The following is a 25,374-nucleotide window of genomic DNA, read 5'->3' on the forward strand; positions in this document are numbered from 1 at the left end:
CCAGTAATGTGTCGGAGTGTATAACAGAGCTCCACAGCAATAATACTCCCAGTAATGTGTCTGAGTGTATAACAGAGCTCCACAGCAATAATACTCCCAGTAATGTGTCTGAGGGTATAACAGAGCTCCACAGCAATAATACTCCCAGTAATGTGTCTGAGAGTATAACAGAGCTCCACAGCAATAATACTCCCAGTAATGTGTCTGAGAGTATAACAGAGCTCCACAGCAATAATACTCCCAGTAATGTGTCTGAGTATATCACAGAGCTCCACAGTAATAACACTCCCAGTAATGTGTCTGAGGGTATAACCGAGCTCCACAGCAATAATACTCCCAGTAATGTGTCTGAGTATATCACAGAGCCCCACAGTAATAATACTCCCAGTAATGTGTCTGAGGGTATAACAGAGCTCCACAGCAATAATACTCCCAGTAATATGTCTGAGTGTATAACAGAGCTCCACAGCAATAATATTCCCAGTAATGTGTCTGAGGGTATCACAGAGCTCCACAGCAATAATACTCCCAGTAATGTGTCTGAGGGTATAACAGAGCTCCACAGCAATAATACTCCCAGTAATGTGTCTGAGGGTATAACAGAGCTCCACATCAATAATACTCCCAGTAATGTGTCTGAGTGTATAACAGAGCTCCACAGCAATAATACCCCCAGTAATGTGTCGGAGTGTATAACAGAGCTCCACAGCAATAATACCCCCAGTAATGTGTCGGAGTGTATAACAGAGCTCCACAGCAATAATACTCCCAGTAATATGTCTGAGTGTATAACAGAGCTCCACAGCAATAATACTCCCAGTAATGTGTCTGAGTGTATAACAGAGCTCCACAGCAATAATACTCCCAGTAATGTGTCTGAGGGTATAACAGAGCTCCACAGCAATAATACTCCCAGTAATGTGTCTGAGAGTATAACAGAGCTCCACAGCAATAATACTCCCAGTAATGTGTCTGAGTATATCACAGAGCTCCACAGTAATAACACTCCCAGTAATGTGTCTGAGGGTATAACCGAGCTCCACAGCAATAATACTCCCAGTAATGTGTCTGAGTGTATAACAGAGCCCCACAGCAATAATACTCCCAGTAATGTGTCTGAGTGTATAACAGAGCTCCACAGTAATAACACTCCCAGTAATGTGTCTGAGGGTATAACCGAGCTCCACAGCAATAATACTCCCAGTAATGTGTCTGAGTGTATAACAGAGCCCCACAGTAATAATACTTCCAGTAATGTGTCTGAGTGTATAACAGAGCTCCACAGTAATAACACTCCCAGTAATGTGTCTGAGGGTATAACAGAGCTCCACAGCAATAATACTCCCAGTAATGTGTCTGAGTGTATAACCGAGCTCCACAGCAATAATACTCCCAGTAATGTGTCTGAGGGTATAACCGAGCTCCACAGCAATAATACTCCCAGTAATGTGTCTGAGGGTATAACAGAGCCCCACAGCAATAATACTCCCAGTAATGTGTCTGAGGGTATAACCGAGCTCCACAGCAATAATACTCCCAGTAATGTGTCTGAGGGTATAACAGAGCCCCACAGCAATAATACTCCCAGTAATGTGTCTGAGTATATCACAGAGCCCCACAGTAATAATACTCCCAGTAAAGTGTCTGAGGGTATAAGAGAGCTCCACAGCAATAATACTCCCAGTAATGTGTCTGAGTGTATAACAGAGCCCCACAGCAATAATACTCCCAGTAATGTGTCTGAGGGTATAACGGAGCTCCACAGCAATAATACTCCCAGTAATGTGTCTGAGTGTATAACAGAGCTCCACAGCAATAATACTCCCAGTAATGTGTCTGAGGGTATAACAGAGCTCCACAGCAATAATACTCCCAGTAATGTGTCTGAGCGTATAACAGAGCTCCACAGCAATAATACTCCCAGTAATGTGTCTGAGGGTATAACAGAGCCCCACAACAATAATACTCCCAGTAATGTGTCTGAATGTATCACAGAGCTCCACAGCAATAATACTCCCAGTAATGTGTCTGAGTGTATAACAGAGCTCCACAGCAATAATACTCCCAGTAATGTGTCTGAGGGTATAACAGAGCTCCACAGCAATAATACTCCCAGTAATGTGTCTGAGGGTATAACCGAGCTCCACAGCAATAATACTCCCAGTAATGTGTCTGAGTGTATAACAGAGCTCCACAGCAATAATACTCCCAGTAATGTGTCTGAGGGTATAACAGAGCTCCACAGCAATAATACTCCCAGTAATGTGTCTGAGGGTATAACAGAGCTCCACAGCAATAATACTCCCAGGAATGTGTCTGAGCATATAACAGAGCTCCACAGCAATAATACTCCCAGTAATGTGTCTGAGTGTATAACAGAGCCCCACAACAATAATACTCCCAGTAATGTGTCTGAGTGTATCACAGAGCTCCACAGCAATAATACTCCCAGTAATGTGTCTGAGTGTATAACAGAGCTCCACAGTAATAATACTCCCATTAATGTGTCTGAGTGTATAACAGAGCTCCACAGTAATAATACTCCCAGTAATGTGTCTGAATATATAACAGAGCTCCACAGCAATAATACTCCCAGTAATGTGTCTGAGTGTATAACAGAGCTCCACAGCAATAATACTCCCAGTAATGTGTCTGGGTGTATAACAGAGCTCCACAGTAATAATACTCCCAGTAATGTGTCTGAGTGTATAACAGAGCTCCACGGCAATAACACTCCCAGTAATGTGTCTGAGTGTATAACAGAGCTCCACAGTAATAATACTCCCAGTAATGTGTCTGAGTGTATAACAGAGCTCCACAGCAATAATACTCCCAGTAATGTGTCTGAGTGTTTAACAGAGCTCCACGCGCGATGTTCGGTCCGCCCCCTATTCATCATCATTGAGTAAACTTTGACCCTGTACCTCACAGTCAGCAGACACATTCCAGCCATTCAGCAGCAAACCCTCCCTCCCAGACCCTTCCACCTCCATGACGAATAGGGGGCGGACCGAACATCCCGGCGAACTGTTCGGGACATCACTATATGCAATACATACCCAAGTGAATGTGAATTAGGGATTATTCTAGCTTTAGTGACTGAATAATCTAAATTTTATTAACGACAGGAGGCGAATATTTGCTTTATCTTTCTTTACTGAACCTCCCAGCAGTAAAGGAACAGTTAACAGTAATGTAAAAAGTTCAACCAATCATAGTGTATAACAGTATTATATGATGTCATCAAACTCCTCCCATATCCTCTTTCTTGCTGTGGCCGATGATATATCAGTGTCAACCGTGTAAACCGTAACGATGAACTGTGGACTAAGTTGAAGTCCTGATGCAGTCAACCATGTAAATATTCAACGTGATTGAAGAATCCATATGTACAAGTGTAGGTTTTTTTCACACTAAGGGGATAGAGAAAAAACATGAGAGTATAGGTTCTCATACTAGATGAATGCAATTTTACGGCATGCATATTAAGAACAATAACTGTAATAACTTCTTGTAAAATAATGTTGAATATTTCAACACAAGGCTAGAAGTGTTGTGGCGTGAACCTATGGCAGATGGTGTATGAATTGTGTGGAACAGATTGACTGGAACATATATAATAATTCACCTGGGCGGGTATAATAACAATGAGAATAAAGAAGGGAGGGAAAATATTGTCGATCTGTGTCCTTAATGAGGCAAAACCGCGGTTTAAAATGGCCGCCGCCAGAAGAAAGGGCGAGAGGAAGCGCGTCAGAAAACAGACGCGAAAGGGCGGGAAACCCGAAGGGCGCGAAAAAGAGCCGCGGAATTGAGCCGCGGACTCTTGGGAAATGGAGTCCGCGGTAATAATAAAAGAGTTGAAGTAGAGCCGCGGTCACTCGGAAGAGACCGCGGCCGCAAGCAACGATATACTCGCGGGGATTACCCCGTTCTATTTAAAGGGGAAAAACACAATAAATTTGGATAAGTCCTATATGTTGAGTGCAAGTGTAATAAAGGATAACAGGCACATTAAAATGATTTGTGAATAGCTAAGACCTTAAAAACAGTAGTAATAAGGTAGTTATAAGTTTAGAATATAGTATAATGGCTAGAAAATAAGAGCTATGCAATTGGAACAGACTCACCTGGGAGGCAAGCAGCAAAGAAAGAGGATATGGGAGGAGTTTGATGACATCATATAATACTGTTATACACTATGATTGGTTGAACTTTTTTACATTACTGTTAACTGTTCATTTGCTGCTGGGAGGTCCAGTAAAGAAAGATAAAGCAAATATGAAGCCTCCTGTCTTGCCATAAAATTGTTAATCGCACGACTGTGGATGCCAAGTTCACTAAAATGTGTTCTCAGGAATTCAAAGGGAATTTCCAATGTTAGACTAAAAAAGCCGAACTGGGAAAATTCTCCAGGTCAGCCGCATTTTAAATTCAGCTATTTTGGTCTAAACTTTAAAATTGACTCTGAATCTGCGACCGTTGAGTTTAGTAAATATTGCTGTGAATGTTTGGATGTTTGGATCTCCTAGCAGCGTGGGTAAATACACACACACACACACACATACAGGCACGCTGTGAGAGTTGGACAATAAACAGGCGATTTCACAATCCGTTTCTGTTGATGCTGTAAGATGAAAAGGCTGATAGGAGCCATCGCCTCCGCTTGTATTAGCTCGCAGGGAATCCGTCAGGGTTAGGTCAGAGGGCGGAATTAGTGAAACAAAATGATAAAGCGAGCCGCTTTCTCTTTAGGATAATACACTAATTGGTTTAATCCGCAAAATATTATAGTAAAATGAAAATCACATCAGGCAGAAATGACTATATTGGAACAAGATCCAGTTCCACTATAATCACAGATCAGCTGTGAGCCTTAGCCAAAATTCTGAAAATCATTTTATCTTGTGAAAAAACTTTAACGTCTGATGGTTACGATGGTTTTGTTACTCCGCCATGATTTATCACCTTAGCGGTTTAAAACTGCATTGTTATGCCATCTGATTAATGCTGCAAGGGCTCTTTTCCACTTACATTGGAGAAGTCCTAACCCTACGAGAGTTGGGCAATGGCTTGTTGAAGTGGAGGAGATCAGGTCGATGGAGCTGTTTGTGGCATCCTCACGAGGAACCTCTGAAAAAGTTGCCAGATTATGGTTTATTTGGGACATTTTCTCGGAGTTAAACAATTCCACTCTTTTTTGCTTGTCTCACCCCAACTCTGACTTTGCGTGGGCACTACCCTGAGTGGGAACTGATGCGAGTATATTGGTTTGGTCTCTGGGATGTGCTTCCTCTGGGTGGCCTGATCTGTAAAATTGCGACACGACAAACAAGATGCCCTTAGACTAGAGCATGCATAGGCAATCTTCGGCACTGCAGATGTTTTGGACTACGCCTCCCATGATGCTTTGCCAGCATTATGGGTGTAAGAGCATGATGGAGGATGTAGTCCACAACATCTGGAGTGCCAAAGGTTGCCTACCCCTGGACTAGAGCCTCCATTTTAAAGGGCATGTCTATTCCCACTTCCCCGCCTTACCTCCTCATTTTTGTTTTATTTTCTATAAAATGTATTTAAGTTATTTTATTTTCTGATTTTAGGCCCCTTCTTTGTTTCTCTCTTTGTTTCATTTCTAACGGGATTTATGTTTGGCACAGGTATGTTCTGCGAAATATAATAATTGGACATCTTCGAATCGTGTTTATGTAGTGATTTGTGCTTTGATCTTTGAACTACTGTTGTAGAATTGTGATGGTTCCAAGAAGTATGATGTTTTTTATTATTATTATTATTTTATTTACATAGCGCCATCAGATTCTGTAGCGCTGTACAATGGGTGGACTAACAGACATGTAATTGTTACCAGACTACTAGACACACAGGGACAGAGAGGGTGGAGGGCCCTGCTCAATGAGCTTACATTCTAGAGGGAGTGGGGTATAGTGACACAAATGGTAAAAGTAGGGGTACGACGTAGGTTGTTAGAAAAGTATTCACTGAGGGCTCAGTAGGTAATTTTTGCGAGGAGTCATGGGTAGTGGGGGATAAAAGCCTGCTAACAATCTAATTGATATGCTTTATTGAAGAAGTGAGTTTTCAATGATTGTCTGAAGGAGTTGAGACTGGGTGAAAGTCTTACGGAGAAGGGAAGGGAGTTTCACAAAAAAGGTGCAGACCTGGAGAAATCTTGGAGGCGAGCATCAGAGGTGGGAGTACGGACAGAGGATAGACGTAGGTCTTCAGCAGAGCGCAGGGGCCTCGACGATACTAATATTAATACTTGTGTATTAGGGAGGATAGGTAGGTTGGAGCAGCATTATGTAGGTACTTGTAAGCAAGCACCAGAATCTTAAATTGAGTTTTATCAACGTATTGTACTCTGTCTATTACCTTTGCTTTTTATTACTTCTTTAATTTAAAAAAAGAACAATATAAAAAGTGAAACATAGGGAGTTCTTTATAACGGGCCAAAGTTCTGAAAATTGAGTCCATTTATATGGTCCTACATTTTTACCAGTGTCAATTAGAAAAAATGGAAATTTGCCTCCTTATAAAATCAGTCTTTAAAACTCCCACCTTACATTTGCAATATGATTTTAGGAACACGTTTTCAAAGTATGTACTGTGGCTATAACGTTGCCCTAACAGATTAATCTTTACTAGACTATTTCCATCCCTAAACTCTTCCATTCTCCTTGTTACATTGTACCTCAACCTTCTTAATTTTGTAGCTTGTTTTTCCAGAAAACATATTTCCTGAAGCCATATTGTAAATGTAAGGGAGTTTTAACATTGTTTTTATAAAGAAGCAACATGTTTATTTATTCTAAACAGCTCTGTTAAAAATTTAAATCAACTGGATGTCCACATCTCTGTGTTGGTACTGCACCTTAATGAATAGCATCATATGTCCCAATTTCCTTTGGTCGATTTACCTGCTCAGCCGCTCTGTGATGACTGACTGACACTGGTGTCAAAATAAATCCATTCAGACAGACTCATCATACTTATTAATCCACTATTACTCAATAGAATAGACTTCAGTCGTATTTAATTTGTCGTTTACACCTTTGCCTGCAGGAAGGCAGCCAGCCCTTGTTACATCACATTGTTGCAGAATGTTTTGGCATTTTATTTATAAGGTGAAAAACATTTCCCTTTTGGGTGTTCTGCCAGCAATTCATCAGGTTCGACGGGTCCACAGATATCCTTGGCTCTGGTGTTGGCTCCCCAGTTAAACAGACTGGCCACCTGCTTCAGTGGGCCAGTGCGCTCTTACCTGCCCACACTGCCGTCCTGGATGTGAGGTGGCATTATTGTGTGTTCTCGTGGAACTTTGTGTTACACACCAAACTATTTTATTGCTGTGATTTTCTATGATACAATAAGTCACACTGTACATTACTGTGAGTTTTATTGCTTTATTTATCGGTGTCTGACGGTACATCGATACAAAGTGTACAACAGGGGCGTTGCTAGATTGTACAAAAACCTGGAGCTTGAGCCCAAAAGAAAAGTGGAAAAGTGCGGATAGTGTAAAATACCCCTTCCTCTCTATTATGTCTCTACCCATAGACCGCGTGATGCCGATGGTCTCCGGGGTCTAAATTAAAGCCTAGCTTGAAACCAGCACAGGTTGCACAGCCAGGTATCCAACGTGATCCTGCCATCCTACATAAGTAACAGAGGGGGGTGCAGTAAAGTTCTGTTCTTTTAACAACCCCCTCCTGACATTTAACATCCCCTCCCTCTGGAAGAGCTCTATACTACAGACTATTATTTAGAAAAACTCCAATATCCTCCCATCTGGGTCTTCAGGCCTCAAAACCACTTCCCAGCAACATCTATGCTCTATGATTGATAGACAGGTTGGTCAATAAGTAGGTAGGTAGATAGATAGAATGGTATCTTAAGATTCTATTGCGTGCCGTTCTAAGGATTCTAATCAATCAATATAAAGAGTATGAGGGGGAAGCCTATAATCTGCATGGTGGATTTGATAGTAATGAGATCACTGTGGTTGGATGGATTGTATGTGTGTTGTGGGCAATCAGCCCAGATGGGAAAATGCTTTGTCACAATGCAGCTGGGGATCAGCTGGTTTCATTATCTCAGTGATTAGGATGTGAATGGGAAGGCCGGGGGGCACCAGCCTCTCAAATCTAAATTAGCTGGAACTCAGAATTATTGGTGACGTCATCACCCACGGCAAACTGTACATTATACGAGAGTGATCAACAACAACGTAACTGAACATATTCCACTAAAATCAAAACACTGAAACTGAATGAACAGAGCAGACATAATCTGCCTTAGGATGAAATTAAAGAAGCAATAAGCCAACATAATTTACTCAGCCAGATCTCATAGAAACGCAGCTACGAAACTTACTTTTTGGACCTGACCTGACTCAACAGCATCAGTGAAAATCCCCCCAACCCTTTTTCCACCTTTTATCCTTTTATGGTGTCTGTTTGCAGAACAAGCGTGAAAGTGTATAGCGTTGTATCCATGCTGTCAGCGCTGATTAATTGGAACCAATCTGTTGGTTTTCAAATACTGTCTGACCAAAGGTGCATGTATACGGCTGAAGGATCCTGTCATTTACTAGGGGGTCAGGTATTTCTCTCTTTTTTATTTTTTTTATTTACACACAACACACATAGTTCATTTAAAAAAAAAAAAACAACAACAACAAAAAGTTATTTCATATCTACCCTTGATAAAAGGATTATTAGAGTAAAAAATATTTTTGAGGGTACAGTTATCCTTTAAGTAACAGTTATATTTGATGTGTCCTTCATTTTGCAATTAAAGGGATTCTATAGTGCCAGGAAAACAAAGACGTTTACCTGGCACTATAGGTCTCTACAGTGCCCCTCTCCCTCGCGCCCACCCTCCTGTGGCGCTGAGTTAAAACCCCTTCTGTCACTTACCTGGGTCCAGTGCCGATGTCCCTCGGCGCTGGGTCAGGCTCCACCCATGCTTCTCCTCCGCCGACGTCAGCCAGTGGGGGAGACCTAATACGCATGCGTTGCAATGGCAGCGCTTACATTAGGATTTCCCCATAGGAATGCTTTAATCAATGCTTTCCTATTGGGATTCCAGTGACGCTGGAAGTTCTCATGCATAGTGTGAGGACGTTCAGCGTCGTTTAGACAACCAAAAGTCGTCTAAGCATCCGGAAGTCCCTATAGTGGCTGTCTGGCAGACAGCCCCTAGAGGAGGAGTTAACCCTCAGAGGTAATTATTGCAGTTTCATATAAACTGCAATAATTACCACTTTAGGGTTAAGGGACATGGGACATTGCACCCAGACCACTTCAATGAGCTGAAGTGGTCTGGGTGCCTACAGACAGTGCCCCTTTAACGTTTAGAAGAATAGGTGAAATTCAGCTATTTTTCAAATGTGGCTGTTATGGTGTACAATTTATTTCACCTATTCAGCTCTGGAAACTGTTTAATGGATACATGCACTAGTGATATATTCTCAGTTTATTGCAGTGATCTGAAATTGAATTTCAAAAACATAGGTGAAAGTCACGTGTTTTTGAAAATACTGATAATTTGCTGTAAATTATGTAATTTATTTGATAACCAGGCCAGCATATTGAATAAATGTGTTTAGTTTCATGTCCCTATTTTCCTTCTAGTTCCAGATCACTGACATCCCTTTACACCCAAAGGGGATGAGCTGTCAGACGGATAAAACATGCCCCAAGCAGATGGCTGGTGTTCATGTCTCAGCTGATCACAGCATGCATTTTAATATTCACAGGCCTTGGCTGGTCTATAATGGCAGAGCCTCCACCCAGACAGCCAATGATCAGGCCGCATGATCACAATAGCAGCCATGCAGGGCTGCAGTGCTCCGTATTAACCCATGCTTTGATACTCGGGGAGAAACCGTCACAGAAGACGAATTACCTTATCTCAGGGGAAGACAGACACGCAGTTCTCGTCAATAAATGAAATCGTTACAACAATGCAGCTGGATTCATTAATACGGAATGAAAGGGAAAGCATCACATCCAATCAAACTGGATTTTATTAATTTAATCACATTACGACATCGCAAAGTGTAGAACTATCAATATTTTGTGTTAATCACAATAAGACCATAATTACGCTAATTGCTTGTGATACTCCTGGCGCTGCATTGTTCCTTAAATGTTTCGATTTATATTTTCGTTACATTATTTTTTTAACACATCCATAATTTTTTGCTGTCTGTTCACTAAAACTGGTATTGTGGAGAATTAAGAAGGAGATTGCAAGTGTGAGGCCAAATTAATAAAATAATAGCTCAGCTGGAGAATTGTGTTAATTTCAGCAATTTTGGGCTAAAAGGTGCAATTTCAGGCAACCTCAGACATGCCCAGCACTCAGCACCATCACAGAGTTCTAAGAGCCGTTTCCTGCCCATTGGAATGCTGGGAGCCATTCTGCAAATCACAGGCTCTGATTGGCTGCGGACATCACGTGAACGCTGCAGCAATTTATTTTTTTAAATCGATACCTGTCACTAACATTTCGATTTATGATGCAATTCCATGATGGCTGCCTCCACTGACAAATCTGATTAGTTGATAATTCCAGCTAAACCTAAAATATAGCTTGCTCGGATTCATTTGATTCTATTTCTGTTACTGTTTTAAATTTACTTATGGAAATACATGTTTATGTGATAGTTACACTTTAAGGGCAAATCCCACTTCATGGCAATATATCAGCTAGATCCTTGACGACCTTATGTCAGAATACAATATCATACGTCTTTACCTTGAACACTTCCGAAAAACATTCTATTCCGTTCACTCATTCCATGGTTAGAAATCCTCTCATAACCTACATTTTTACTCTACCCCTTTTATTTTCTGTACCACCATACCCTCTAGAGCAGGGATAGGCAACCTTTGGCACTTTAGATGTTGTGGACTACATCCCCCATAATGCTCTTACACCCATAATGCTGGCAAAGCATCATGGGAGGTGTAGTCCAAAACATCTGGAGTGCCGAAGGTTGCCTATGCCTGCTCTAGAGTGATATCTCTTGCTATCGCACCTGCCCCATTTCATCTCCTGCATTCTGATCTTTGCTCGCCTCATTTAACACCCCATGTGTCCCCATATCTTCGCCTGCCACCGTCACCGTCACCGTCTTCCCCAAATTCCTCCTTTTCCCATCCCCCATCACAGAATGTATGGCAATTAGCAAGACAATGCTGACTAGTCTCCTCTGCTTAGCCTTTAACAAATAGGTCTCCACATTGACACTGGGCCGGCTCCTGTGATAGCCAATGGGTTAAGATTAACAGCCAGATTGTCAATAGAAAATTGCTGCCATGAGGCAGGGGGAGTAGAAAAGAAAAATAAGCTGTCACAGACATTATGTCCTTTCTTAATTAGCAAAGAAAACCACATAACACGCATTGAAATCTCTTGTACCTTCTACATAATATACATTTATTTTTTTCCCCCAATTCCTGGTAAAAACTCCTACCTCCAATCATACTGCACATTATTGCTTATGTTTTCAAAATCCTTCATTTTCCAATCTCAAACAGTGATGTCACATCAGACGGACATCATGATTCATTCATCGCTTGTTGCCATGGAGACGGGAGCCATGCTCGTTCACTTGGATACAAACAGGTCTAGAGAATCCTTAGACACAGGTCGTAAGGCCTGAAGCCTGCAGTTCTCTGTAGCTGTAACAGACAATGGATGCTTTGCTGTCCTCTACGGCATTTATTCACTAAACATTGAATGGTAAAACAAAATTAGATAAAATAGCCAAGCTGTTTTTGCTTTTATTAAATTTTTTTGCCTAAATGTTGCAGTTCATTTTCAATTCTGTTGTTAAGGGAATAAAACCCTCCCAGCACTGCCCCCCATTTCCCCTCTGTACCCCAAAACTAGTGACGGAGAAAATGTCACTATACTCCTTGCTGTCATAGATTTAAAGGCGGTCATTTGCAATTTATTTTATTAAAAAATAAACTGATTAAATAAAATGATATTGCTTTACTGTGAAACTGCTATTTTCTTACATACTGTACGTAATAGCAGTTTAATATTAAAGGGGGTCTGCTATCTTTATCCAATTCAAAGACACACGTTGTAGCTTTATAAATAGGAAAAGAATATTGGATATTGTTCTTGTATTGTAGTTAATTGGAAACTTAATAGAACAATTTAAGAAAAAAGTGCCAATTGAAAAAAATAAAATCTCCAACTCACCTACAGTCACAGCTCGACTGTTTTCGCCAAATTATCAATTTGGTTTTCGATTTTGGTATAAAAGTGTTTAGTGAATAAACCCCTACATATTTAATACACCTTAATGCACCTTATTCCAAGTATCAAAACTACTACAGCCCACTAATACCAGGAATAGCCTGCCCACGTTTCCTGGTAATGTGGTAAAGCGTGCAGCAATGGTTAGGCCCCTTACCATAGTCGTCGCCGGGCGTTGCCAGAAACCAATCCAGTTGGCCAATGATTGGTTGATAGCGTTAGCTGACTGTTCTCAACTAATGAATGCAATTGTGTACACAGGAATATGCCTAGAACTGACATTAGATGGCTAATGTGGCCCCAACCACACGCTGCCGTAGGTGGAGTTACACCTCTAGTAACAAAGGGGTTAAATTCCATATGTGCCGCGTTCCAAAGTGAAATGCTGCACACACAAACTCCAAGCACCATAACCACTTCAAAGTACGTAACCCTTTAAAGGGACACTCTGGCAGCCATGCCAGTTAGGTGCGGTGTGTAGGATTGGTTGCAGTAAATGACTCTGGGTAAATAAAAAGAATAATAACTATTAGTCTTTGCTCCATAATTTCTCCCAACCTGCATTGTTTCCCTTTTTGCCCCAAAATTACTGTTGTTCTTAACGTCATAGCTTTTTTTTTTTTTACAGCAGTAATCTGACAATTTAACTACAACTCCCAGAAACCTTTGCTGTGTACGCAAGGCACTGCTTAGACACTGAAGAATGAGGTCAGCAATATTATCAAAATGAAGTTAGGATTATGACCGTTTCTGGCTTAGTGAGACCTCTCTTCCAGGGCCAGTCCATAGGTCCCGGTGGGGCGATGACTCCAGGCGGCATTTTGTTTTGCAATATTTACAAAACACATTACTAAAAAAATGGGTCAGTTCTAACCTGGAGCATCACTTCGCTGTTTAATGTCTATTTCACATATATCCTTTACAACCACCAAAATCATTTTTGGAGAGATAAATACATATAGCACTCTGTGCCCACGATTGATTAATTTATTGTCCAGTGCAATCCTGTTTTCATGACATGTGCCTCTGGTCTCCGAGTTTCCTGTGATTATCGCTAACTACATTAGAGGAACTGGTTCTCGATGACTGTGGATAGGTTATGGGTTTATCACTGTAATTTTAATGATGTCATTGGAGTAAATGCTTCATTTTTTTTCTTTTCTTCAATTTAATTACTTAACGTCCTTCTGCCTGAGTCAACCTTCCTTAAAGGAACCCTGTCTGGCAACAAAATAACTTTGTATCACTGCAATTATATTTGCACGTATATCAGTTTTCTCTTAAAATATCATAATTTGAACCTACAGACGTGGCTATATACCAAGGATACCCCCATAATGCACTGCTCTTTTACATTTATAAATTAAATTTATATTAAAGACAAATTACATTTTAATTCAGTTCAGACTAGGTAAAGCCTCGAAGAGGATAAATATAAACATTGTTTAATTTATCTTATTTATGTCTGCTTTCTCTATTCTGACTGTGCAAGATGTAAAGGGCAGAGCGAATTATAGTGATCGACAGGGAGCTAAGATGGAGGTACCCAATTGCAGGATAAAGAGGTGTGGATTACTACACTTAATTTTATTTTTGACATGTCAGAAACACATATTTGTTAAATATAGGGATGAATAAACATGATATTAAAAATTCTGAGAAGTGACAGTTCCCCTTTAAGGCATTACTTTTAAACAGGGCAAAGCTTGGGTCAAAAACAAAACCATTTTTTCCAAAATTGTCTCTCCAATTACATAGGAAAAAACAGGCTGGCGAGAAAGTATACCTGCCAAGTGTCCCTGTTTAAAAGGGACAGTCCATATTTTGGGCCCAGAGACCCTTTTCTGTCGTTCCTAGATGTTCTGCATTTTAATTTGTCAGAGTATATAACAGAGCTTCACAGCAATAAAACTCACACAGATCTATGAAATTTGTGAATTATAAAATATTATCAAGAATTTAATGTCCCCGCGGCTATTTTCTTCCTACAATTTTAAATTCACTTTTCTGAATTCCTCACAATTCACATTTTAGTGAATAACATTGTCTTTCATGTATATTTAAAACATTTTTCAAGGTTATTCATTATAGTTTGAATTGGCAGGAGTCCAAATAAAATGTAACATGTCAGAACAAAATATTGCTGACTTTTTTTCTCCAATTAGCTACTTTGGTAAAAAAAAAAAGTTAAATTCTGACAATTCACACATTAATGGATTACGTGGTATAAATGGATTTGACAGTGCCAGTGTATTTGACGTGTGCAATGAGAGGGCGAGTATATTTTGCCTCCGATAGCCCTTAAAAGCAGCTTTTAAAGATCGTATCTTCATTAAGAACATTACAAAACATGGAGCATTAAGATTAATGGATTGAAATGGTTTTAACAAACTTTTTGCTCTTTAATCTCTACAATCTGTAAACTCTCCATGTGTTGGCCGGGATCAGCTTAAATGTAATCCCTCCAAAGTTATAATGGATAATGACCGAGTATTGCAATTTCTACTCGGTCAAATACAGTGTGTACGGAAAAAGTAAAAAATGGTGTCATACTGGCCAGACTTTTCTGTTCTTGAACATCATACTTGGTAGCGAGATACTTGACACGGAACGCTATGTGGCACCTATTTTCCTATAGGCACAAATGCAAGGTGACAATATACAATATGTTATAATAATACTGTGCTTGTGTGTTTTAATTTACTCCAGGCCGGCTGTTTACTAAACTCCGAATTGTAGTGAGTTAACCCCCGGAAAAGGAAAAATGGAGGCAAAATGGCAGATCTGGAGAAATTCACCAACTCAACTATATTCACAGCTCAGCTATTTAAGTCGAATATTTGCAATTTATATTTTATTGTCTTAGAATAGACCACTGTGTGAATTATTGTACAGCGCTACAGAATTTGTTGGAGCTTTATAAATAACAATAATAATAATGATGATGATGAACAGTTCGAAGTGAATGTAAACATTTCGGTGCTTATAGTTGAACTGAAAGCCATAGCTGACTTGGTGGGTTTTCCTGAATAATCTATTATGGGGAAAGGTGTGAAAATCCCTTTTAATTTCCATGAATTGACAATTTAGTAAATAACCCTTTATATATCAGAATGGGACAGTGGCTGCGATGGCAGGAATCCCTATGAAGGCAGAGGACAAAGCCCCTGTCACTGATCACATACACACACTGATCTCCATAAAACACTTTATTTAATTCAGCTCCACCATTGACAGAGAGCAGGTGAGTCAGTGCGCATGCGCAAACCAGCACACAGGATTCCTACATGGAACGTCCTAGCAACCGCCCGCGCACGCGCGCTGCCCCCCCGGCCGCGCACGCGCAGTGTCGGGCAGCGCGCGCTCTGCTGTCTCCGGGCTCTGCTGCCGCGCATGCGCACTCCGTGACCCGGGCAACCAACGGCTGGCGAGCTGTGTCCGCAGCGCTGAGAGAGCTGCCGGGGCCCCGGGGGAGGATCCCGGGAACACTGACAGGAGGCAGGGCTCGGGGTGTCATGTAGGCCGCGGCCGCTTCATATCCGAGCTGTGAGGGGCAACCGCAGGGGGGCGCTGCTACCCCCACACCCTGACACTCAGCCGAGGTGAGTGGGGGGGACACTGACACCGAGTGTGATTGTGAGTGAGGGCTAAGGAAGAACACCCAGTGTGAGTGAGGGGACACCTAGTGTGAGTGGGGGGGACACCTAGTGTGAGTGGGGGGGACACCTAGTGTGAGTGGGGGGGACACCTAGTGTGAGTGGGGGGGACACCTAGTGTGAGTGGGGGGGACACCTAGTGTGAGTGGGGGGGACACCTAGTGTGAGTGAGGGCTAAGAAAGAACACCCAGTGTGAGTGGGGGGGGACACCTAGTGTGAGTGGGGGGGACACCTAGTGTGAGTGGGGGGGACACCTAGTGTGAGTGGGGGGGACACCTAGTGTGAGTGGGGGGGACACCTAGTGTGAGTGGGGGGGACACCTAGTGTGAGTGGGGGGGACACCTAGTGTGAGTGGGGGGGACACCTAGTGTGAGTGGGGGGGACACCTAGTGTGAGTGGGGGGGACACCTAGTGTGAGTGAGGGCTAAGAAAGAACACCCAGTGTGAGTGGGGGGGGGACACCTAGTGTGAGTGGGGGGGGGACACCTAGTGTGAGTGGGGGGGACACCTAGTGTGAGTGGGGGGGACACCTAGTGTGAGTGGGGGGGACACCTAGTGTGACTGGGGGGGGACACCTAGTGTGAGTGAGGGCTAAGAAAGAACACCCAGTGTGAGTGAGGGAACACCCAGTGTGAGTGAGGGAACACCCAGTGTGAGTGAGGGAACACCCAGTGTGAGTGAGGGAACACCCAGTGTGAGTGAGGGCTAAGAAAGAACACCCAGTGTGAGTGGGGGGACACCTAGTGTGAGTGGGGGGGACACCTAGTGTGAGTGGGGGGGACACCTAGTGTGAGTGGGGGGGACACCTAGTGTGAGTGGGGGGGACACCTAGTGTGACTGGGGGGGACACCTAGTGTGACTGGGGGGGACACCTAGTGTGACTGGGGGGGACACCTAGTGTGACTGGGGGGGACACCTAGTGTGACTGGGGGGGACACCTAGTGTGACTGGGGGGGACACCTAGTGTGACTGGGGGGGACACCTAGTGTGACTGGGGGGGACACCTAGTGTGACTGGGGGGGACACCTAGTGTGAGTGAGGGCTAAGAAAGAACACCCAGTGTGAGTGAGGGAACACCCAGTGTGAGTGAGGGCTAAGAAAACACCCAGTGTGAGTGAGGGCTAAGAAAGAACACCCAGTGTGAGTGGGGGGACACCTAGTGTGAGTGGGGGGACACCTAGTGTGAGTGGGGGGACACCTAGTGTGAGTGGGGGGACACCTAGTGTGAGTGGGGGGACACCTAGTGTGAGTGAGGGCTAAGAAAGAACACCCAGTGTGAGTGAGGGAACACCCAGTGTGAGTGAGGGCTAAGAAAGAACACCCAGTGTGAGTGAGGGAACACCTAGTGTGAGTGAGGGCTAAGAAAGAACACCTAGTGTGAGAGCATTGGAAGAACACCTTGTGTGAGTGGGGGCTAAGAAAGAACACCTAGTGTGAGAGCATTGGAAGAACACCTAGTGTGAGTGGGGGCTAAGGAAGAACACCTAGTGTGAGTGAGGGCTAAGAAAGAACACCCAGTGTGAGTGAGAGGACACCTAGTGAGAGCATTGGGAGTGTGAGTGAGGGGAATGGGAGACAACCTTACTTTGATGGCAATGGGAGAACATCTAGTGTGAGCTATTGGAGACCACCTAGTGTGAGAGATATGGGATACCCCCTAGTGTGAGTGAGAGCAATTGTATACCCCCTATCTGTGAGTGAGAGGAATAGGAGCCCCTTGGTGTGAGTGAGGCCGTTGGGTGCTCCTCTACCTGTGAGTAAAGGCAATGGGAAACCCTGTACTTCAAAATGGGAGGGTCCTTACTGTGAATGAGAGCCCACTGGTGTGAGTGAGATCAATAGGAGCCCTGCTATATGTGAGTGATGGTATTGGGAGACTCTCTAACTGTGAGTGAAAGCAATGGGAGCCCCCTACTGTGTGCAGAGGCCCGTGAGATGCAGCCATGGGACCCTTCACCAGTGACTGGAAGCATTAATCTTGAATGGGAGCTCTGGGTGCCTCCTCCAGTGTTTGTGAGTCCTCCATGAATGGAGTCCTTCACCTGGGAAACACACATTTCTTCCTTGGTACTAGGTGGGCCTGATGTGGAATACATTGTATAATACTCTAGTAAGGAATGCTGTGTGAGTCTGGTGTATAGATCTCTTTGTATATATTATTCCCAAGCTGACTGGATAAATAAGGGCAGGGGTGGATAAGGTAAATACAATGACATTGAGATTAATGTATACAGTGTGTGTATATTCCAGATATGTTAGTGACAGCTTAGATGTTGGGGAGGGATACATTTAAAGTGCTGATGGGTTAAGTGGGTAAGGTACAATGGGCCTTTTTAACAATGTGATTAAAATAGCTGTGTGGAGCAGCATCTTGGGGTGGGCCTCTGGCAGTATGAAAAGTATGGCTTTATGTGTTTATAATGTAATTATTGATATCGTTTTATAAGATGGCTGGATTGTAGTTTTAAATGTTAAGGAGACGTGTTGAGTATTCTAGAGGAAGGTGTAAGGCTGTGAACTGGGGGTGGGGGATCCTGTGTGTCAATATAAGGATGCTTAGCTTATCATCCATCTCAACAGGGATCTCTGTATCAACACAAATATAAAATAGATTCTCCCCACCCCCATAAATAAATATTTCATATATGGTATAACATCGGTTGTTATACAATGAGGCACATTTATTATATTTTTGTTAATGGGGAAGGGGTCACCAGGCCTGTATAGTTTAAACAGAATTAATTTCCCTGTAAATACATTGTATTGGGCGGGGATGGGAGTGAGAGCAGAAAGAGTGTCAGTAGATCGGACAACTGCCTTGATATATCCTTTGCACCATGGTAAAAAGAGCATGTTATTTATTTATGGGGTTGAAATCAGAATGAAGCTGTAAGGTGGTGTTACGGGGATGGAGGCTGCCACACAGGGTGGGATTGTCTATTTAGCCATGTCAGCAGCTGCCTTTGTATGTTTGATGTCTGGGAAAGAGAGGTCTGCCCTCCCAAAACACAATTATTGTACTGCAGGCCTACACAGCCATTTTCTGAAAAAACATTTTGGGATACAGGAGAGGAGTGGTACTTCTTAAGACCTTGCATTTTTAGGCCCCGGTAATTAAGCAAGCAGTCTGTTTAATAGGCATTGTACTCCTCTGTGTGTCTCCATCCTATTGTGCGATGTGGAGGTGTGATTATTTGAAACCAAACCTAGCATAAGCAATTTATAGCCTTTCTTAAATGCTTAACAATTGCCAGCCTTTTGTACTGTTTTTCACTGTTTAACCAGAATATGTGCATGGAGGATGTAGCCTAGGCCAGTGTTACCTCGTAATAAATGGGATAATTTATGGCCTGTAACACAATACAATGAGAAGCATATACATAGCAGCCAGCATTGCAAGCCTACAGAGCCCTTTACATGTTCTATTCTGTCGTTTTGTAAACAATGCTGCAAAGGATAGACCCTCCTTCACCTGAAAATCAAAAATCTGTTAATTTCCAAATGTGACTAGTAGCAGGCAGGTGCAGCATAAAACTGTATTTAATCAGCCAATGATTGTTTTACCCTTGTTTTGCATTACATTGTAGCATTGGCCCTTAATATTTTCTAAAGCTATTTTGGGATTGGGACAGTTATTTTAACCCATTGTTTCCAGCTTGTGGTTTCATTGCATTTGTACTTAGTCTTGCTAGTAAATAAAACGCTCACCAACAATGGGTCAAACAAATAAAAATGACATTTGTTGCATAATATTTGGCATCTAAGTCTACTTCCTGTGACTTTTTTAGATGGACATTGGAGTTGGTGCTTCTGGAGAGAGTACCAGAAGAAAAATGGAGTCCATCGCTGATTGCGCAGTGGAGGTTGTACCTCTAGAGATGTATGATTCTTTTAGGGCAAAGATTGATGCAAATTTACAGTGGATCTGTGCTAAAGCATATGGAATAGGTAAGGTTCCGTTTAATTTCATTGTCTTAATTGTACATTTTTTAATTACATTTTTTTTCCTTTCATGCAAACTTCTAAGCTTGTTGCTGATATTTCCTGAACAAAATGTGATAAATCATGCAATTTGTTTAATATCATCCTGGAATAATGTTTTGTTTTTATTGAATATTCAATATTGTATGTACAATGTTCATATGCCTTTTCAAATGTATGTGTTTTAGAATTTATTTTTTTCCCTTTACTTTTTGTCCGATTTGTTCGTGATCGGATGTCTTTAAACATAGCAACTAATGAAATAATTTATACTCCATGACTGTATAAAAAATTTACTAGCCAGGCCTTTAAAGTTGCTAGTTGCTGCTAGCCACACTATGCTCATCAAGGGTGAATTTCTACCCATTAGGGCAAACTTTTTACTGGATAGTAGAAATTTTGAGTACAGGTTTTTTAACCCCTTAAGGACACGACGTGTGACATGTCATGAATCCCTTTTATTCCAGAAGTTTGGTCCCTAAAGGGTTAAGCAATGTTATCTCGCATGATGCATCTTATTTAAAGTGTACTTGTCATAGTACAGAAACTAGTTCAAATTAAAGAACATTTTATCTCCACATTGTGCTTACAGGATTGCTACCAAATAAATAGATTTTGAAATACATTTAAAATGGTATACCTATTTTCACCTGTCACTTATTGGCAAACAGGCCTATGCTGACAGTTGAGTAAAAAGAGACAGCAGACTAACCCTCGCACAGAAGTTCTCTGCTCTGTCATTATTACAGTGTTTGCACTATTGTTGCTGAGATATTCCTGTAGTGAGCATTTAGTGCACTTGCTAGAGGAACATGGCAAGGGATGAATGATGACAGGGATTGCATCAGTGTAGAGGTGTGTACTACTTGGAGGTGATCTCAAGAAGTAGTTTGACTGTGACTGCCTTAAAGGACCACTATAGGCACCCAGACCACTTCAACCCGGAGGGAGTGGGACTCTGAGGGTGGGGGCACTTTCAGGGCACTATAGAGCCAGGAAAACTAGTTTGTTTTGATGGCACTATAGTGGTCCTTTAAGTCATTGTAGTGGTCTGGATGCAGTGTCCCTGTCTCCTTATCCCTGCAATCTACAACATTGCAGTTTCAGAGAAGCTGCCATGTGTACATTGCAGTGCTAAGGCTGCCTCTAGTGGCTGTCTACTACATAGCCATTAGAGGCGCTTTCTGCTTTCTCACAGTGTTTGACACTGTGAAATGACGCTGGACATCCTCATGCTCTGCATGAGGTTGACCAGCGTCTGCAAAATCCCAATAGGAAAGCATTGGCTCAATGCTTTCCTATGTATTAGTCCTAATGTGTGCGGGCACTCGCTGTACATACATATTAGATTCCCCCTTTGGTGCTGATTTTGGCGCAGGTGGAGCTTTTTAGTGCATGTGTGTGAGAGTATCATAATGTCTGGCTACTGGCTTAACCTGATGGATTTATCTGGCTTTAATACCAACCAGCGCTGGGAAGTCGGAGTGGTTCAGTCGGAAACCGTTATTGGAGTCGGTGAAACTGTACCGATTCTAACTAAATGTACTGTATATGCCAGCGTATACATTCCCCTCACCCCTACCCAAATAAATACATTTGATGTGTAATATAGGTTTAGGCCCATATTTGCCAGATGAATTGACCCACAAAATAATGTGCCAACTGAAACAGCAAATTGTATTATAAGTACACAATATATAGTATAAAATTTGGAGTCAAAGATTTTTGTGTGGCGACTCCATAGCTCTGCATTGTCAAGTATATGTTATGCTACAACTTTTCACTTTGGTTTACCAGTGAGTTCTGCTGCCTGCAATTTATTATTCCTGTTCTTGGACCATCTCATTCCAAAATAATAATAATAATAATAAGGGGTTCGTAGCCTCCACTCTCATGTAAAAGTGTGTTCCTCTAGATGTTGAAACATTGCTCAGGGATTTGCTTCCTTTCAGATACAACAGCATTAATGAGACTGGGCCCTGTTCGATTATTAGGGCTGTGCCTAGGAGTTTAGGATGTGGAGGACAGTGACGTGTCTTTTTATTTTTGCCCCCAATACTGATCTGTGCAAACTATTTTTTTTTTTTTTTGAATTCTTTATTTTTGTTGTGCAGTTTATTACATATTTTGACATACGCCACAACAGCGTGTTTGTAGATGCATATAAGTTTGACAGTGGCATGAGACATTGCACATTTTTATATAGTTATAACAGGCTTTGGCTAAACAGTGAGATCGTTGTGATATTATAGTAAGGTAATCACCGCTTTATGGTGCTAGGTTGGCATAGCTAGTGTCGTTATAATGTGGCATTATAATTTGCATTAGGGCAGTAGCCGGGTAATCGGCACATTTTAGTTTTTTATGTTACATGAAGATATCAGGCTTCTAGGCATAATTTTTATGGCATAACATGCTAGGCTAGACATGCATATAACAAGCTAATTGCACTTAAGATTATAAATGTATTGCACATTTTATAAAACAGTACTAGTAATCAATTATCTATTGTAACACAAGCTTGCGAACTATAGTACTATGATATTCACTCATGAGTTAGCTGTTGATAAATTATGCCCTTAAGCTGTTGCCCTTGCTAATTACGCTTAATATGCAGGTAGAGTCCTGAGTATAAGAGCACCCCAACACCCCAGCGGCAGGCTGCCAGGTACTTGTACCCCAAGGAGGTAAGTTATGCAGGCTTCGCTCCCCCAGTGAGTCCAGAATTGTTTAGTGCTGTGATGTGGAGCTCCCTTCCGTCACTTTCCTCCAGCTGTCCGGTGCCTACTCCCTGCGGTCCGGCTGACTAGTTGCACTGCGTCGTTATGGAGGTGGTGTAGGTCAGCTCCTCGGGATGGAGTTATATTTTGCACTCTGTGCAAGTCATCTGGTCAGGTCCGAGGGATCTGTTGGGTCTGGGACGATAGGTCTGTGTTTTTCTGGTTAGCAGGTAGTCGCTCCCGCCTTTTTGTCGTCTTATCGCTTGTAAAGTTGTCACTGAGGCTGTGGGTCAGTTGGTACTGATCCGTTTCTGCAAGCGTGCAGTGCTTGCATGGGATTCTGGAGGGTACCCTCCTCTCGGAAGCCAGAGGCGCTCGTGTGAGCCAGCAGGGTCGCTGCGCCGCCATTTTAGGTGCGGTCAGGTTTGTGTTTTGGCGGTCTGTCGGGGACTCAAAAGCTCCGATGTAGCAGGAGCCACAGGGCGTACAGGGTGCAGGCCGGGATCACCCCCACCGGCCCAGAGGGGGGGGGGAACAGGGCCCAGGTCGCCTAGCCGAAGGAGCCTGGGTGAGTAGCATTGGGCAGGATAGCGGGCGGCGGCCGTCCGCCTCACTCACCGCCTGAGTAGGCCTCATCCAAAAGGAGCGATGCGTACTCCACCGGGGGACTAAAACATCAGCTGCAAGCCTCTCCCCGGGTCCAGCGTCTCCATAGGTGCCTGCCCACCGCGGTAGGTCAACAGGGGGAGTTCAACAAGTCCAAATTGTAAGTTTTTAAGCCAAGATTTGCCGGAGCTGTTGTAAGGTGCGACCGGCTAGCTCGGCGGCCAGGCCCCGCCCCCTGTGCAAACTATTTTTATGTGGACCTTGTATACCTTGAAAGGTAGCGGTGGGCAAAGCTTTGCGTTATGTTGCCAGATGGCAAAGCACAGTACTAGGGGTCGACCAATTATTGACTGTAAAGGAAATATTTTACTGAATACATGTATAGTAATCTGTATTTACTGATTATTAACAATAGATCTTTATAACCCATCTTGATGTCATTCATGAAAACAGATGAATGTTTAGTTAGAGATTATTCACAAAGGAAACTAAACTCCTCTTTAGGGCTCTAAGGAGTGTTGTAGCATATAGGTCCATACCGACTTTGCTATGAATTACATGTAAAGTGTAAACCTAGGAATACCAAAGGAAACTGCATCTCCAGTCATGTCTGTCCACCAGGGCCAGCTGTAGTGTCCACTTCCAGACAGCCAGTACATTGTGTCAGTGCCTGGCAGTAGGGTGGTGATCAGAGCTGCTGGGGAGATGAGCAGCCTTATACTCTGAGTGACCGTGAGATTTGTGCACTGTAACTCTTTGCTCTGTGTCGCTGATCTCTTGTAGTCTAATGGACTTCAGCATGGAACATACTGGGATATGACATCTCGGATGAGAGCCTTGGTAGTGTAAGGATGCAGAGATAGAGAACAGAGAGTTCTAAATGTTCAGTTTCCAGGCTTTTCAGAATAAAACAAATGCAGATTAAACAATAAATATGTTCAGATAATGGCAGATTTATGTAGAAATTGTTGCTTCTCCAAAACTTTGACTGTACAGAATATTGGTACCAGTTATCGGCAATCTGTCCAAAAGCTGACCGATAATTGGTATCGGATCTGGAAAAAAATGATATTGGACGATCCCTACACAGTACCTCATTGTTGCAAAGAATGATTCTACTGTACCAAGGTCCAATTTAGATAACTAGCTTTGGACATGAACTGTGCATTGTCTTCAGGTGTACTTCCTCTTTGTGATACTTCCAATAAGAGCTGACTATTGTTAGAGACAACTTGGTGCTCTGTGCAGTGAGTGTTGTAACCGAGAACAAGCAGCATTTAAGTACTTCAGTACTTGCTGGTCCTGTTCTAAAAGAGTTTGTATGACCTCATTATTTGTGGCTAAGCTGTTGTTGGAAAGGTGGCATCCTATGACTGCCACTTTGAAAGTCTGAGCTCTGCAGTACAGTATTGACAGTCGGTCTATAGAGATTGCATGGCTGTGTGCCCCATTTCCACTAGTACAAGTAAGTTCTTATTGTTGGTTTATAACCTAATAAATCATATGCTTTTAATGTATTGCAATTAAACTTATGAAAATGCCAGGTTTTATCCCTCAGTCTCCCTCCTAGTTAGAAACTTTTATATAGTTTTTGTGAATCTGTCCTTGGGTTAATAAGTTGTCAATTGATATACCCCAAACATATTTAAATAGAAATTAGCTGGCGTATTTGTGCTAATACATCTGCTGACAGCTTAGCGCAGCGGTTTCCAACCTGTGGTAAATGTAATTAAAAAAATCAGAAATGGCTGTTCTGACGGTGCAACTGCACATCCCAGGTTGGAAATCACAAGGTGAGGGGCCCTTTGGGTGACCCATGCATTTAGGGCCACCTGATGGACATGTGCCATCAGGAGTCCAGTCGTGTGTTGGGAGGAAGTTAGAGCCAGTCATCCCAGAGCTTCTTCCCAGCTCATTCAAACCCAGCCGCGCTGGAGGTAGGGGTCATGAGCTGCGAGGGGCAGGACAGGAGAGGTGCAAGCCTCTAACTCCCAAAAGCTCCAGCCAGCGGAATCCATCTAGCAGAGAAAAATGTATACATTTTAAATAACAGCAACATTAATTGCAAACATTTTGCTAATATTAGGGGTACGATTTATGGAAATAG

At 42.5% G+C, this 25,374-nt stretch overlaps 1 protein-coding gene across 2 annotated transcripts in view; it reads left to right on the forward strand.

Annotated features, from left to right (window-relative positions):
* The first annotated feature begins 19,748 nt into the window (after nt 1–19,748).
* CAMSAP1 (calmodulin regulated spectrin associated protein 1) overlaps nt 19,749–25,374 on the forward strand; it is a 67,071-nt gene continuing 61,445 nt past the window's right edge. For both annotated transcript variants that reach the window (XM_063432881.1, XM_063432882.1), the window contains exon 1: nt 19,749–19,908. In XM_063432881.1, the coding sequence (XP_063288951.1) occupies nt 19,749–19,908 (160 nt within the window). The remainder of the gene's footprint in view (nt 19,909–25,374) is intronic.

Source organism: Pelobates fuscus, chromosome 9, assembly GCF_036172605.1.
Source record: "Pelobates fuscus isolate aPelFus1 chromosome 9, aPelFus1.pri, whole genome shotgun sequence".
In the NCBI taxonomy this organism is placed as follows: Eukaryota; Metazoa; Chordata; class Amphibia; order Anura; family Pelobatidae; genus Pelobates; species Pelobates fuscus.